General features: G+C 35.4%; 1 protein-coding gene across 5 annotated transcripts in view; it reads right to left on the bottom strand.

Annotated features, from left to right (window-relative positions):
- The window catches only part of CADPS2 (calcium dependent secretion activator 2), a 548,538-nt gene that overhangs the window by 145,318 nt on the left and 386,577 nt on the right, over positions 1–16,643 (bottom strand). For all 5 annotated transcript variants that reach the window (XM_081286753.1, XM_081286749.1, XM_081286750.1 and 2 more), the window contains exons 12-13: positions 13,071–13,207; positions 11,228–11,415 (exon numbers count right to left, since the gene is read on the bottom strand). In XM_081286753.1, the coding sequence (XP_081142879.1) occupies positions 11,228–11,415; positions 13,071–13,207 (325 nt within the window). The remainder of the gene's footprint in view (positions 1–11,227; positions 11,416–13,070; positions 13,208–16,643) is intronic.

Genomic DNA, 16,643 nt, shown 5'->3' with positions numbered 1-16,643 from the left:
ATGTCAGGGAAGAATCCAATTTGGGACTGATATTTTAGCTGAATTGTAATAGATCAGAAGCAGTTACTAAGGTGTAACCTGAAGCAGAGGAGAGAACAGATAGGGTTCTAGGAGGTTCTCCTAAAGATGTGCAAATAACTTTTTTGGATGCAACTTTTAACATGTGGCTTCTGCTTCAGTACAGTGGATGGACTTGATACTCCAATATTCTTTAAATTTTTTTTTTTTTAGTTGTTGATAGACCTTTATTTTATTTATTTATATGTGGTACTGAGTGCCTCACACATGTCAGGCAAGTGCGCTACCGCTGAGCCATAGCCACAGCCCCTCCAATATTCTTGTAAAGAAGAAAGAGCAAGAAAATCTGTTGTTTTTTACCATCTGTTGGTTCACTGAGTGAAAAAAAGAATCTGCTGAGAATATGTACCATTGGCCTGACTTTGTAAAGCTAGGTTCTCCCTTATTATCAAGGAACCTCCAAGATGAGAAAATAAAGTAGTTTCAGCAATACCCTATCAAGAAGATCAACAACAAATCTTTGGAAGAGAGAATTCTCAAACCAGGCCTTATAGAATTTCCACAGCTTAGATTCAGGTACATGTATTTGTTACCAAAAATGTCAGTTGCATAAAAAAACAAGTGACCACAGCGAAAATGTTAGTAGGAGAAACAAATTTAAACACCTAAGAAATTCAATTATTAGAATAAGAATAAAAATAATTACAGAAGATCTAAGGAAACAAAATAGGGAATCAAAACCAAGAAAAGAATAAAATATTTGGTTCTTTTCCAAATCTGCTTTATTTCTGAATATAAAGCAGATTTGGAAAAGAACCAAATAGGATTTCCAGAACCAAGTACTGTAGTAACTGAAATGGGTGAAAGTAAGTGAAAAAGAAGATGTCATGGCTGAAGAGAGCTGAGATAGAGTAAAGGTTGGCTCACTGTGGCCCACATTTGCGTCTGTAGCAAAACTTCTCTGCAACAAGCTACACTCTTATTCCTAACAATCCATGATGCCTTCCTCCTGACAATGGAAGAGTTGAGGAGTTGTAACAGAAAGCACAAGACTTGCAAAGTCCAAAATATTTACTATGGTCAGTATGTGGCTCCTTACAGAAAAAAAAAAAAAAAAAGTGTCAACTCCTGACCCCAAAGGCAAACTGCAAACATTAAACATTATCCAGAAGGTAGCTAGAGAAATAAGCATATGGAACATATGTCAGTCACATTAAGACACACAGGAGAAAACATGCTTAAGATATGGGTGATTGCAGTTTCAGAGGAGAAGAAAAAGACTGGAGAAGTGAAGCTATTTAGAAAGATAACGATATCCCAGAACTGATGATGAATATGAACCAGAACTCAATCAAATCTCAATCAGTGTAAATAAACAGAAATATACACTTACCCATGTAGATTAAAAACCCACACATATCCTTATTAGAATGAATGAAAAGAAATATGCACAAAGATGCATTATAATGAACCCACAAAACACAAAACAAAATAATTTCTGGAGAGAAAAAAGACAAATTACCCTTAAAAGAATGGCAGGCAAATAACCTTCCAAACTGCAACACAGGGAGTCAGAAGAAAATGCAGCAAGATCTTCAAAGTTCTAAGTAGTCATCAATTTAGAAGTGTATAACCAGCAAAAATGAGGAGACAAAGGCCATCCAAAAAAAAAATCCCTATCTATGGGAGTACCATTTGGAAATGTCAAAGAATGTGCTTTAGGACCAAGAAAGCCAATTACTAAACCTAGGCAATAAAAACCGTATCTAATTTGTAGGATTGGAATAAACAGAAATCATGCAGGTGAAATATGAAATCCTGTAAGTATGTGAGCCAGGAAGAGAGATGGAAATGAAATGTTCCACAGTCCTGTACTATTTAGAAGGAGAAGAAATTTTCTGATCAGTATATGATTTTAAAATTTCAGCAGTGTGCCTATATGTAACTGTAGGAAAGTATAAACTGTTAAGATAAAAAAAAAATACACTAAATAACCTTAATAAAATAAAAAGGAAGAAAGAAGAAAACACAAAACATAAACATATAAAACATAAGTCAAAAAAGAAAACCTAAATTAAAATTGTAGAAATGAATTAGCTTTTATCAACATATGTGATAAGAAATTGACTGAACTAAGAAATTGTCTTCTTGAACAATTAAGTCAAAATTTAATTTACTCTAATAAAAAAATTAGTTTATTTATAAATATCTAATTTATAAAATACATTAAAATACAAGCACACAGAAAGCCTGTAAAATATCAGACAAATACCATCTAGATTGGGCGTGGTGGTGCATGCCTATAATTCCAGCCACTTGGGAGGCTGATGCAGGAGAATTGAGAGTTCAAAGCCAGCCTCAACAACTCAGTGAAACCCTGTCTCTAAATAAAACATGAACTAGGGCTGGGGATGTGGCTCAGGGATTGAGTGTCCTGAGTTTAATCCCCAGTATCAAAAAAAAAAAAGGCGGGGGGGATATACAAATAACCATCTAAATAACTTTACTGCAAAAATCATTATTTATTATTATAAAGGTCATTATATAGTGATAATAATTTGCATTCTTCAGAAAGATTTAACAATTTCAAGCTTGAATGTGCCTAATGAAACCGCCTCAAAATATACAAAAGCTGATAGAAATAGAGGGAAGAAACCACCTGAGCTGTGGCTAATCTCCTCTCACCCTGGTTATGACTCCTACAAGTCAAGATAGACAAAAAAATTAGGGTTTAGATTTGAGCCACATAAATCCTACTTGCAATGCACCAAGGAAAAAAATATGTAAATATTTTCAAGCAATATTAAACAGTCACAATATTTGACAATATTTGACACATACTTGGCCATAAAGAAAATCCTGGAATAACTAGTATCACACAGACCACACATTCTCTGAACACAAAATATTAGGTCAGAAATCAATCCTCAAGAAAAAAAGCCATAAATGTGTTATATTCTTAGACAATTTAAAACTTACTTATAAATAATTCCATATTGAAAAAGAAAATTGTACATATAAGGTGTATGTATATAATAAAAGCCATATTTAGGAGAAATTCTAGTGTTAAATGCTTATATCAGAATAGAAGAAATAGGGTAGGAAAAACATAACTCAAGAATGTAGAAGCAGAGAATAAGCTGAAGTTTAATGAAATGATGGGCCACACAATGGGAGCATAGGGGAACTTCTTCGGATGGTGAAACTGTTCTGTCTGGCCATGAGGTGGTGGATGGGTGATGGGGCCTTCCTCAAAACCAATAGAACTGAAAGAATTACACAGCACTGGAAATGAGCTTTATGGTATACAAACCTAAAAAAGAGAAAGGTCAAAAAATACATTAAAAATGTTCAACATACAATAAAAAAAAAAAAAAAATGTTCAACATACTTTATATACGGAGATACAAAAAATTGTGCTCTGTATATATAATAAGGATTGTAATGCATTCTGCTGTTGTCGTGTATTAAAAAATAATAAAAAATCAATAATAAATGTTCAAGATCTCTAGCAATTAGAGAAATGCAAATCAAAAGTACTCTTAAGATATCATCTCACTCCAGTCAGAATGGCAATTATCAAGAATAGGAGCAAAAATAAGTATTGGTGAGGATGTGGGGGAAAAGGCATAATCATACATTGCTGATGGGACTGCAAATTCGTGTGAATACTATGGAAAGCAGTATGGAGATTCCTTGGAAAATTGGAAATGGAACCACAATTTGACCCAGCTATCCCTCTCCTCAGTCTATACCCAAAGGACTTAAAAACAGCATACTACAGGGACAAAGCCACATCAATGTTTATAGCAGCACAATTCACAATAGCTAAACTGTGGAACAACCTAGATGCCCTTCAACGGATGAATGAATAAAGAAAATGTGGTATATGTTCACAATGGAATATTATTCAACATCAAAAGAGAATAAAATTATGGCATTTGCAGGTAAATAGATAGAGTTGGAGCATATCATGCTATGTGAAGTAAGTCAATCCCAAGAAACCAAAGGCCAAGTGTTCTCTCTGATAAGTGAATGTTGATCCATAATGGGGAAAGGGTAGTTTGTGGGGAGAATGGAGGAACTTTGATTGGACAAAAGGGAGGGAGGAAAGGGGAGGGGGCATGGGGGCAGGAAAGATGGTGGAATGAGACAAACATCATTACTGTAGGTACATGTATGACTGCACAGAGAAATTAAAAGTTGTGCTCCATTTGTGTAAAATGAATCAAAATGCATTTTGCTCGCATGTATAACTAATTAGAACAACAACAACAAAAAGACATTAACAAAAAAAAAAAAGAAAAAAGAAAAAAAAGAAAGAAAAAGAAAGCAAACCAACAGTACATAAACCAGGACATGGTGAGATCCCAGGATGGAATTCATATTGTAATAAATGTATGATAGAACCTCAATAAAGAGGAGGGGAGAAGACTGCTGCCTTATTCAACTTTGAAAAATAGCATTTCAACTGGAAACAGGAAGGCTAATGACTAAAGAACTGTATTCAAGTGCTAAACTCCAGGTGGCAAATTCTGAAACTGCTTTCATGCATACTGGAGCTAAACATATGAATAAGCAGATGGTGGGTTTTTCACTGTTGAGAAGTTACAGATAGTAAAGAAAGGTAGGCTGAAAGGAATGTTGTGGTCCTGGATGAGGTCTAGCTCTTATTTCTGTTCATTGGTAACCCGATATGTCTAACATGCACTGAAAAGTTCCTTGTGTGCTGTCTCTTCCTCTGTGATTTATTTTCAATGGGTTCCTGTATCCAGTGTTTCAGAAAAAAAAAAAAAAAAAAAAAACAGGAATTGCTTGGCATAAATAGAAAACAAAGGAAATTGATCAAGCAGCCTTGTTAAATAAGATGCATTCTATCTACTTTCCTTGGATAATGAAATTCCTGGCTCTTGCTTTTAGCTGTCTTTGTCACTCCTCCATTAGGCTTATAATGCTCCCCCAATAACACTGGTGGGAGAAAGAGGCCTCAGAAAAATCACAGTGCCTGAAATTCATCTATCATAAATTGCTCTGTGACACTCTCAAAGTCTGCCTGATCACTATGAGTCTAAGAACAATTCCCAGATGTTATTTAACTAATAGTAAGAATCTCCAATCTGAAGTCTGAAATCCAAAATGCTCTGAAATTCAAAACTTTTATAGCACCATGACTCAACCAGTAAAGTTTATTCAAATACTCCAAAATCTGATAAACTTCAAGATCTGAAATGCTTCTGGTTCCAAGCATTTTGAAAAACAGATGTTCAATGTTTACACTGTACAGAAAATATTACCACTTCCCATTTAAGCAATGATTTATCATCAACAGAGTATTTATATCATTTAATATCACCTATTTAGGAACGATAGCGGGTAGGTGCCATTGACATTATTACAATTAACAGATGAGAAACTGAGGCTCAAACAGATTAGCACCAATTTTTTTAAGGTCAAATAGCTCTTAAGTAGAAGAGCCGGAACAAGAACACAGATGATTGGATCCCTAGCTCAGTGCTATTTCCAACATACCAAATCTCTTCTCTTCCCTACTTTCTTTCTGCTTTTGTTGTAGAAGCCATAATTATTTTGCTTTAGTATTGAAACTGAGGTTATCAAAGAATAAAAAAGATCCCTTTGTGGCACTGCTTGTGTATACTTAGCGTATAGAATGGAATCTATCAGATCTGCCACATTGCATGAGGATACATTGCTTAAGCCTACCTTCCCCAGAGTGAGCCTCTATATTTACAATTAGTGTGGCATTTGTATTGAAGTCACATATCCAAGAACAGAATTAAGAAGTAGTAGTGAAAACTTTTGGTGATCCTATTTGACACAAGGTCTGTGATTTTACTCAAAAATGTACCACTTTTTCTTGAATTAGGGGCAGGAAGTTGACACACTGTGAACTGATAGTCAAGAGGAGACGCTGGTACCTGGGAAGTTGTAGGTATCCTGATGTGAGGATTTGCCCAATGCCCTTTAAGACTGCCACCACTCTGTAGTATAACCTGGAATCCATCGAAAATAGAGATTATTTTATGTGTACTCCAAACATGTTGTATTCCTTATACATGCTGGCACATCTGAGCAGGCCTTTGTCAGGCAGGCGGCAGCTCTAAGATGGCCTGACTTACTGGGAGAAGAGTGGGTGAATATCCTGTGCGTCTTACATTAAACCAGGACATAAAAGCCATTTTGTGTTGCTGCTTTAGTTTCTCCGCCCTCAGCCTGACTTACAAAACCAAGACGTATAGTCATACACATCAACCTAGAACTTTGCCCTCTCATGCATTGTCTCTCAAAGTCTCTTTTCTCCTTCCTGTCAGTCTTCGAAGCGCTATGGCTGAGTGAGTGGCTGTGTTTCTGTGGGTGGTGTGGCTATCATCCTGCAGGAGTGTGTCTGCTTCTGTCCTTGACTCATTTTTCCTTTCTTCCTTTCTTTTTCCCTCTCTTCTTTGGTCTTGGTACCAGCCAGGCCTCTTCTGTGTAACTCTGTTCTTTTATTTCTGAGTGCTATTCAGAGATGTACCGCACAGAAAGCACACACCTAAGGAGCTCAACACTGTGTAATAGGATGTGCTCCCTGAAAAATTTCACATCCAGACAGCACTGCTGTCCTTCACTTCAGTCAATAACAAAAGGCAATCTTTCTTCCTTTTGAATTTTTGACAGAGGTGGTTCAGGTAACAAGCAAAACGACTCTCTGAAAGCGCGTCTTGACAGATGTAAAAATGATCATAAAAAAGATGATGGCAAACACTGTAGAAAGACTTGACATTGACAGTATTTTTAACAAAAGTCTGTATCAACATCAGATGCTGCAGACGTGAATAAGAGAAGCAGGCGTTCACAGGGGAGGTTGCTAAGACCTGAATATTCTATTAGCAAAGAAATTAAGAGTATAATTATATACGCATTGAAACATTTCTACTTAGCACAAGGCAGAAAAACCCTATGCTTATTTTTCACATTTTCTCCTCTCCTTGAGGACTGTGACACAAAGGGAAGTACGTTAGAATAACAGTAATCATTGCAGATATAGTCTTTATATCTATCCAGGACCTTTGTATTGCTATTTACCCCTTTAATATATGACAACTCTAATTATCAGAAAAGTTGAGTGATTTGCCCAAATCTGGGTCAGTTTACAAATTTCAGAGCCAGGATGCCAGCAGACATTTTTGCTTCTTTTTATTCTTTCATTGTAGCAGCATGGTATTTCTGAGTGACATCCACTAGGCCATAAGAACTATAGGAAACACCCTATAGAACTTAGATAATTTGTATACTAAAGTGAGATTCCAATTTTCCCCAAACCTGCACTTCTTTCTTTCTTCTTCTTAAGCTACATGTCACCTTAGTGGTTCATTTCTATTCTAAACACTGTCAGGGATACCTGCATATGTGCACATTTTAACTTTTTAGAGGATAGATTTAATGGGTAATATTAAGGATAAAATATGCATGAACATATAAACATACTTTAAACTATAAATTATCTTTATAAAGCAAACAATAGTTTTATAGAATAAAGGTAACTATAGCAACCTCTGATTCAAATCAGTCTGCCTCTCAGGTGGTGGCAGCAGCTCCAAGCCTCAATAACTTATTACTGAAATGTGTCTTAAACATACATGTTTTGGAGGCCCATTTGATGAAATTTTCCACTTAATGTTCACAATTAATTATACTTTTCTGTATTGGAAATGAAAATAATCTGATGATACAATCTTTGGTCTTATCTGTTCCCTGTGCTCTTCTGTCCCCTTACATGTCAGAGTGCTGCCTCACATTGGGGCACCTCTATTGATATCCATTGGTCAGGAGGAATTGCAACAGACCCAGGAACACAAAAGACAGTAGTTTTAGTTAAACAGCTCCTGACATTAGCTATCAAACATTAATCATTCTCACTGGCCCTGTAATACAAATATGTGAAATACAGAGGGTTTAATTTGGGATAATGGGAAAAATGACTGTAATTGGCAATATTTTCCTAATTTTCAAACAAGGCTTCATAATGAAGCAAAAGCCTGAACAGATTCTATGATTCAGATCAGTCTTATTTTCTATTGAACTGAGAAATGGCAGCAGCAGGGGCTTGAACAAAAGTCTTCATTTTGTACCCACAGTATGCAAAGCATCATATGAAGGTATGCAGAGAACACTAGGTGAGGAGAACTTGTCTTGGCTCTCACAACATGGTCTGGTAGAGCACAAGCGGAGGTGTGAAGAATGTGCGTATGAGTGTTTGTGTAGGTGGCACTTCACACTTGACAGAGATCCCAAACAAAAGGTTTTGTTGTTTGAATCAGTTAGTCACAGAGGAGCTTTGTGATATTTTATTGTTGAAAGACCAGGACAAAGAGAGAAATTCCATGTGGTAAACAGGCCCTGTAGGTAAGACTAGGTGTATGTAAGATTTGGTAGAGAAAATTGAACAATAGTGGAAGGAGACTGATACTATGGCTCAGAATCTATTTCTAACTTACTAATAAAATGGAAATCACTAAAATATTTATTAAACATTTATTTTTTTTTTCAGCTTTGGGGGTTGAACTCAGGACTTTGCACAGGTTAGACTGTAACTGAGCTACATCCTGGCCCACCAAAGTCTTGAAAAACACTATGGCAAAAGTTAATCTGTAATTTTAGGGTAATTGATAAGCCAGGAAAAAAAGGGGGAAGAGATACAAATTAGAATGCATAGACAAGAAAAAAATGAAGACAAGAATTAGGACAGATATCATAGAAATGGGAAAAAAGAGAATTTTGAAGGGTATTATGGAGATAGATTTACGTTGGCAGGAAATTGGTTGTAGGGGTTAAAAGTCAGAATGGCAGCTATTATGAAGACAAACAACAATAAGTGTTGGTGAGGATGTGGGGAAAAAGGTACATTCATACATTGCTAGTGGGACTGCAACTTGGTGCAGCCAATATGGAAAGCAGTATGGAGATTCCTTGGAAATCTGGGAATGGAACCACCATTTGACCCAGCTATCCCTCTCCTTGGTATATACCCCAAAGACTTAAAAACAGCATACTACAGGGACACAGCCACATCAATGTTTATAGCAGCACAATTCACTATAGCTAAACTGTGGAGCCAACCTAGATGCCCTTCAGTGGATGAATGGATTAAAAAATGTAGCATATATACATAATAGAATTTTACTCAGCAATAAAAGAGAACAAAATCATGGCATTTGCAGGTAAATGTATGGCATTGGAGAATATAATGCTACATAAAATTAGCCAATCCCCCGAAAAAAATGCCAAATGTTTTCTCTGATATAAGGAGGCCAACTGACAGTGGGGTAGGGAGGTGGAACATGGGAGGAATAGATGAATTCTAGATATGGCAGAGGAGTGGAAAGGAAAGGAAGCTGGCAAGAGATTAGCAAGGATGGTGGAATGTGATAGACATCATTATCCAAAGTACATGTATGAAGACACGAATTGGTGTCAACATACTTTTTATACAACCAGAGATACGAAAAATTGTGCTTTATATGTGTAATAAGAATTGTAATGCATTCTGCTGTCATTTATTTATTTTAAAAAATCAATAAAAAAGATAAACAACAAATTAATTGCCTGTTAATGGAGGACATTAACACAAAGAATGAAGTCATTCATTCATTCATCAAGTAATTATTAAATACTTATATTAAATACTTATTTTATGCCAGGTACTTTGTGAGGAGCTACAAGAGGTATAGGACCTGGTTTAGTGAGATGATGCATTTTATACATGGAGAGACGAAAGTATCAGCAGAATATTCAAGCTGTGAATTGTCAATAGAGATCCATAGCTTAGGTGAATAAGTGGGCTAGAATCATCTGCAAACGGAGAAGCCATGGTTGAAGCCATGGAAGGGGGTGGGATCACTGAAGAAGAACAATTCTCTGAAAGAAGAAATCAGGTTTGAAAACACATGTGAGAAAAGCCCTGTATTGCACTTAAGAATCTGGAGGAACAGAAACTGTTAGCAAAGGGGTGGTCAAAAAAATTAAAATAGAATAAGAAGAAAATTAAGAAAGTGAAGCCTAAGAAGAGACAATTGGATTAGGTCCTTGGGCAATCCATTTCAATAAGTATGATTAGTGAATAAGAGGCTGGAAATAAGATAAGGGAAAGAGAGAAGTTTGGGAAGAAAAAGAGAACAAAGGACTGACACTTGTCATGACAATACAAGCTACTAGTGAAAACTTTTTGAGCATGCGTGTACCAGGCACTGTTTTAAGTGTCTGATATTGATTAACGTATTTAATCCCTATTACAGTTTATGACTTACAAGAGAGATGTCATTGTTAGATCTTTCTTAGATAATCTGAGACACAAATAGATGATGAAACCTACCAAGTGTCACACAGTAAGTACGCATTTGAGTGTAACAGTCTGATTCTGAAATGCTTGGTCACTTTGTTGTGTGAAGCTTAGACAGGTTTGTGAGAAGAAGGAAAAGGAAGTGCAAAGAGGGCACAATGGAGTAAGTGGTTAAAACAAGGTCAGAAGGGGAAGGAATGTGGGCACAACCTTTATAGGGGGAGCCTGAGCAAAGATGCTCTGCAGATAAGATGAAGAGATGAGCAGATGTGGATGAAGTTTTAAGCTCAGAGGTTTGGAGCTTAAAAATTAAAAATAGTTTTTTTTTTCTTCCTTCCAACTTGGTAAAGCCAGAATTAAGGTTATTGGCTCAGACTGCTATACAGGAATACTTGTTCCAAATGTAAAAATTAGGGAAGGGGTTAGGAGGACTCTGCATTGCTTCATAATTTATCTTGTTTTATCAATAAAACTTTATTACACAAAAGAAAAGCAAAGATCATTAGCTTTTGCACAAACCCATCAATGAATCCTCCCCAGGCACATATATGCATTCCAATAGGAATCATCTGGACACTTCGTACAGATCCCACTAGTAGGTAGTACATAAGAACTAAAAGGCAACATTTACTCTGTAGATACTCCCTCCCTCTCCTTTTCAAGTGGCTTTACAACCAAAAAAGAATCATAAAGTGTAGCCCACAGAAATCAAGAGCATATTGATGTACATTTTTCCTTTGTGGTATTTTTTTTTTCTTTATAAGAAGTGTTTGCTATTTTAAATTGGTTACTAGGTGATAATGGCAAAGCACATTTTTCTCTTTCTTCTAGTCAACCCTATACATTTCACTGTGAATTTGCAAGTCAAAATACCTGTTGCCGTGCACATGAGAGGCACAGAATGCAAAGCTGTAATGGAGCAGGGTTGGGTCAATGACAGCACCATTTTCTGAATGTTCCATCAGTTCTGTAAGGTAGCAGAGATGTCTGTGACAGCCTCTCACACCATAACGGGCACAGTACTCATCTAACACAAAGACCTGGCCAGGGCTAAACCAACCCTGCAAAAGAAAAAAAAAATACACATTTTTTTTTCATTCTATAGTAAGATTTGTTTTAGTCATTATAAGAAGAAGCTTTTTGAAAGTGTCTTCAGATGTTTATTGTATTAGTGGTATGTTTCTTATTATTTTCAGAAGACCTAGTGTCATCAATTTGGAACTGATCTGGGACACTGACAACCTAATATTATCTATTGCTGCAGCAATGCATGGGCAACTTCTTCTTTTCCACTTGCATTCAAAATTATTCAAATTTTTTCATGGAATCTAAAATTGTCAGTCATAAAAAAGAATGATACTCCATAAACATCAATCTCTTTAGGACTCATTTAAAAATAGGATGGCAAAGCAGACACTATCACTGAAAGCAGTTTATAAAGTGAACTAAAAGAACAGCAGCTGTGTACGTGTATTACCTGGGTACTTAAATATTCGGAATGTTTTCCCCATTGAGTCATTCTATGAGTAGTACCACAGAGTTCATGTTTTAGAGTAGCAGCACCTGGTCCTCCTGGGAAGTGATGCGACCTGTGGGTGAGCATGCCGATGCAAACAGCAGGCAGCCTGCTAGCGCACGGGAGGATGAGATTATCAGAGTTGGTTTATGCAATGTCTGATGGACTAGACTATGTGTATGCATTATTTTATAAATAACAAAGAGAAAGAAGAGAGAGTTTTAAAAGGAAGCAGGATAACCATAAAAGAGGAGAAATAGAATGGTAAGAAAGAGAAGGCAGGGAGAGGAGATGAAAGATCCCTGAATACTTATTGTGCTGGTGGGAGAGGTACTGTATGAGACAGAATATATAAATTATATCTGTGATATTTAGAACCCTCATGTATGGTGGGTATTATGATTTCCACGTTACAGATAAATAAGCAGCAGTTGAGAGATGTTAAGTAAATTGTCCAAGATCATGGTGCAAATCGGGGGTGAGCAGAAATGGACATATTTGTGAGGAAAAATTTCAAAGGAATCACCATTTCCAATATAAATTTTTAGAAGGGCACATATGATTCTTAGTCTCCACATTCCGAGGTAGTGAGCATTCCTTCCAATTATAAATTATGATTTTTAATCCAAAATTTCAGCTACACTTTTAACAAACATCAGGTAGAAGTTTAGCTAGTTAATTACCCCTGCATTCATATTGTAAAGGAATTCAAATTCTCTTTGGAAGGCTACATGAAACTCAACTTTCCTCTGACATGTATGGGCCTCATCATATTGTTTACCCCACTGTTTCTCTCCCTTGTCTTTCTAAGAATCAGATAAATGTAAGACATCAGCATCTGGTGAACAGAATTTAAACCTTAAAATCTCAGCACATGTGTCAACAAATCCTGTAATAAGGTTTTTTAAAAAAATCTTTATTTAAAGTCTGTTTTCATTCAGCCTTCTCTGGAGAGACTGATAAAACACAGTTCAGCGTCGATTTGAGTCTATTCTCCTGTCTATTGAGTGGCACAGCAGTGGTCTTCAAGTGTATAATTTTCAAATCGAGAAGCAATTGATTGGAATGCTTTATCCCTAACCCCAACTACAGTTATTAAATGAGTCAGGAATAAAACGCTGCTTTATAACAAGCATTTCTCACTTTCTCAAATCTTTCCTTCTAACCTATAGGTGACCATATATAGAGATTTGTACTCACCAAGCAAGAATAGGAATCATTCAGTCTGTGATCCAAGGTCTGTCTCTGGAGTATTCTAAAAAGGAAGGCGTGGTCAAGCTTGCATGGATTAGCAGAAATAAACTCATCCATACCATGTTTCTGAAAACGGTCTGCATCTGTAAATTCAAGAAAGCATGTACAGTGCATTTGTTTTTTCTGGTTAAATAATGAACAAATAGTTTTGCAGAATCCAAAATTCATGTCTCATGATAACAGATTACCTTTTATCACATAAAATACGATGGAAAGCATTCAGTATCTTAATATAAATTGTAAATTTTTGAAGTCTAAGTGAAAATGACAGGGAAAAAAATCCACAAATCAAAAGAATGAAGAAATTCTACTTCCATTCAAATCTATTTCTAATCTCTATCAGAGGAATGTTCTTTGATTTTTCTAACTTTAAGAAAAGTTGATGTATTTTAAGTGTGTATTTACTGAAGGAAGTGACTGGAAAAGAACCCGGGTCTGTTCAGAAAAAACAGCAATGATGGCCAGAAGCCTGTTTTCCAAATGGCAAACTAGAGCAGAAATGAACACACAAGCTTCAGCTGGATCACTTCCAGTCTTCTTTTTGTATGGAGCTTTTAATGGGACCAGCTCTAATATAGAAATGGCAATGAACGCTCTCAAGCTTCAAGTTTAAGAGACATGAAAAGGGAGCATCATGTTTGTGCAAATATGCAGACAAAGCATAACGTCCCAAATGGCACTTCAATCAAAGGTCCAAATTTATTGTTCTTTACAGATTGCATCTTTCAACGCCTGTAGACCCTGCGGGTTTATCAAAAGGCCAGCTTTTATGATTGCTTTCATTAATGGTATGTTTTGTCAAAGTCTTCACTGTGATTTACTAAGTATAGGAAGAAAGAGCCACATACTACCCCAAAGGAGTGCTGGGGTGTTACTACATTAGCTCTGTTAGAAACTCAGTGCATACTGAGGAAGCAATCAGTTATCAAGATAGAAATGGACTCTTCTCACAATGGTAAAACTGAAGCTCCATTGTTCCTTAAAATTCACAGATAGATCTCTTTCTGGTCATCACAAGAAAAGCAGAGTTCTAAATGTAAGCTAAGTGTAGTTTCTAAAACCTACATGGTACAATCCTAAAACTGTAAAGGAAAAGAGACAAAAGTTTATTGATTAAACCCAATTATAGAGTCAGACTCATAATAAAACTCAATATTGATCTGTGGACATGATGCTAACATAATCAGTCACATTTAGATATTTAGCCCAGATCATATTGATCCATGTCAAGTTCAACTTTCAGCCATATTTGTGGATGGAAGAACTATATAATTCAAGCTGAAGGCTCCTCAGAAGCACATTTTTAAAAAAGACACAAAAAACAAACATATATCCCATGTCAATGACAGACATAAAAAGGTGGATGTAGCAAGAAAGCAATGAATGACAGTTTATTGATGATGCAAGTTATGAGATTAGGACCCACGGAGAAAGTAGCAATGTATTCCTTTACATTGAATAATTACCTATCTGAACAATTAAACAGATGCATTTGATAAATCAGTATTAATTGGATAAACACCAAACTAAACAGTTTCCTGAATTTGCAAATGAGAAAATTCAATTTCTTTTGAATTTTGTTTTTCTGAGAGTTTTTTAATAAATGTATGTGCAATGTAAGAGGTAATAAAATATAAAATAATATGAAAGTTAAATGTATGTAATTGAGATAATATGAAGGGACTAGGCAGAGTATTGGAAAATGCAACCCATAAACATTATAATACTGTAAGATTATTTTGTGTTTCAAGGAATTTATCTTAGAATCTTCATTTTTCTATTTATCTAAGTAAAAATTATTTTAGTATCACCTTTATGAAATAATCATTATTCTTATAAAACATCTGCTGAATTCTGTTCATTATTTCTTTCACCAGAGAAGGTCATAACAAGCAGTTAAATATAACGCCCATTAATGGCTTATCTGTTGAGAACAGGATATATAGCAAATCTTAAAGGAAAAAAATCCATAATTCTTCTTTACTGTAAAGGTTTATAGCAGCAATTTTTCTTTCATTTCAAACTATGGTCTTTAAAGAAAATATACAAGTTTCTGAAAAAATGTCTATAGTTCACTGCTGTAACTAAATCATTTTTTTAAATTTACAGAATGAATTCTTCATGAAATACCATTCCAAATCATACATTTACTAATGTATGTGCACTGAAGAACAAGACAAATAAGTCCACTAAAATTTTTATTTAGAAAAACAAAACAGCAACCTGCAATGCCTCTAGAGCTATAATTTTATAAAGCAAAATGTGTTCTTAGGAATTATTCCATCTTTGAAACACAGGCTGTAAAGATCTAGCATCTCAACTCTGTGTCAGACAAACACTATTCAAAACATTTTGTGAAGAGATACTTTGCTATGTGTCAGTAAACCATTAGTTCCTATGAATTCATGAAGAAATAAAGATAAATCAAAAAGATAACAGTTTTGATCTTCCAGTGTGGGAATTATTATTATTATTTTTTTGGCTGTGCTTCAGTAAAATTATTTTTGAAAAAACAGGCAGTTTGTTTAGTTTGGTGACCCTTGTTTCAAACAAAAATAATGGCGATGCAAACTAGTGTTTGTGATATTTTTAAAAGTAAAATACATGACATCATTAGTATATAAGCCAGGAAGGAAGAGAAAGATGTACACTACTGAAACTTTCTTTTTAAAAAATAAATCTTATTTTGCATATTTGAGGTTTACAATACAATGATATGAGATATATAAAAAATAGTAAAATGGTTACTAAAGTAAAGCACATTAACATATCACCTCACATATCTACTTCCTTGTGATAAGAGCAGCTAAATTCTACCACTTAAAAAAACTGGCTAATATAAAACAATTCTAATAACTTTAGCTCTGATATTGTACAATAGAATTCTAAACTTGATTATCCTACAAATCTGCTTTGTATCCTTTGAAATACGTCTCCCCATTTCTTCCTGCCCCATACTTCATTTTGAAGTGTAATGGGAAATCAGTTATTATTAAAATAGTACCTAGTTTCTTTTTTTTTTTAAAGAGAGTGAGAGAGGGGAGAGAGAGAGAGAGAGAGAGAGAGAGAGAGAGAGAGAGAATTTTTAATATTTATTTTTTAGTTCTCGGCGGACACAACATCTTTGTTGGTATGTGGTGCTGAGGATCGAACCCGGGCCGCACGCATGCCAGGCGAGCGAGCTACCACTTGAGCCACATCCCCAGCCCCAGTACCTAGTTTCTTATTTTTAAAAAAGTGTATTTTCATATCATTTTCCTGTCACATAACATACATATGTTTAACTCTTAAAGACACAGAGGAGCATGCATGAGGCTCTGGGTTTGATCCCTAGCACTACCAAAAAAAAAAAAAAAAAAAAAAAAAAAGACACAGGGACATCACTGGAATCAATTGTAAACCATGCTTTCGATAAATTAGCATAACCAAATCCAGGATTTTAAAATTGGGTTACATCAGCTTGACTTCAATTAATGTTTATCATAACATGAAATTATGATGACTATTTTTAAATTGAAA

The sequence above is a fragment of the Spermophilus citellus genome (assembly GCF_964194105.1).
Source record: "Spermophilus citellus genome assembly, chromosome: 3".
In the NCBI taxonomy this organism is placed as follows: Eukaryota; Metazoa; Chordata; class Mammalia; order Rodentia; family Sciuridae; genus Spermophilus; species Spermophilus citellus.
The sequence above is the reverse complement of the archived record's forward strand: the minus strand, read 5'-3'. Positions and strand labels throughout refer to the sequence as shown.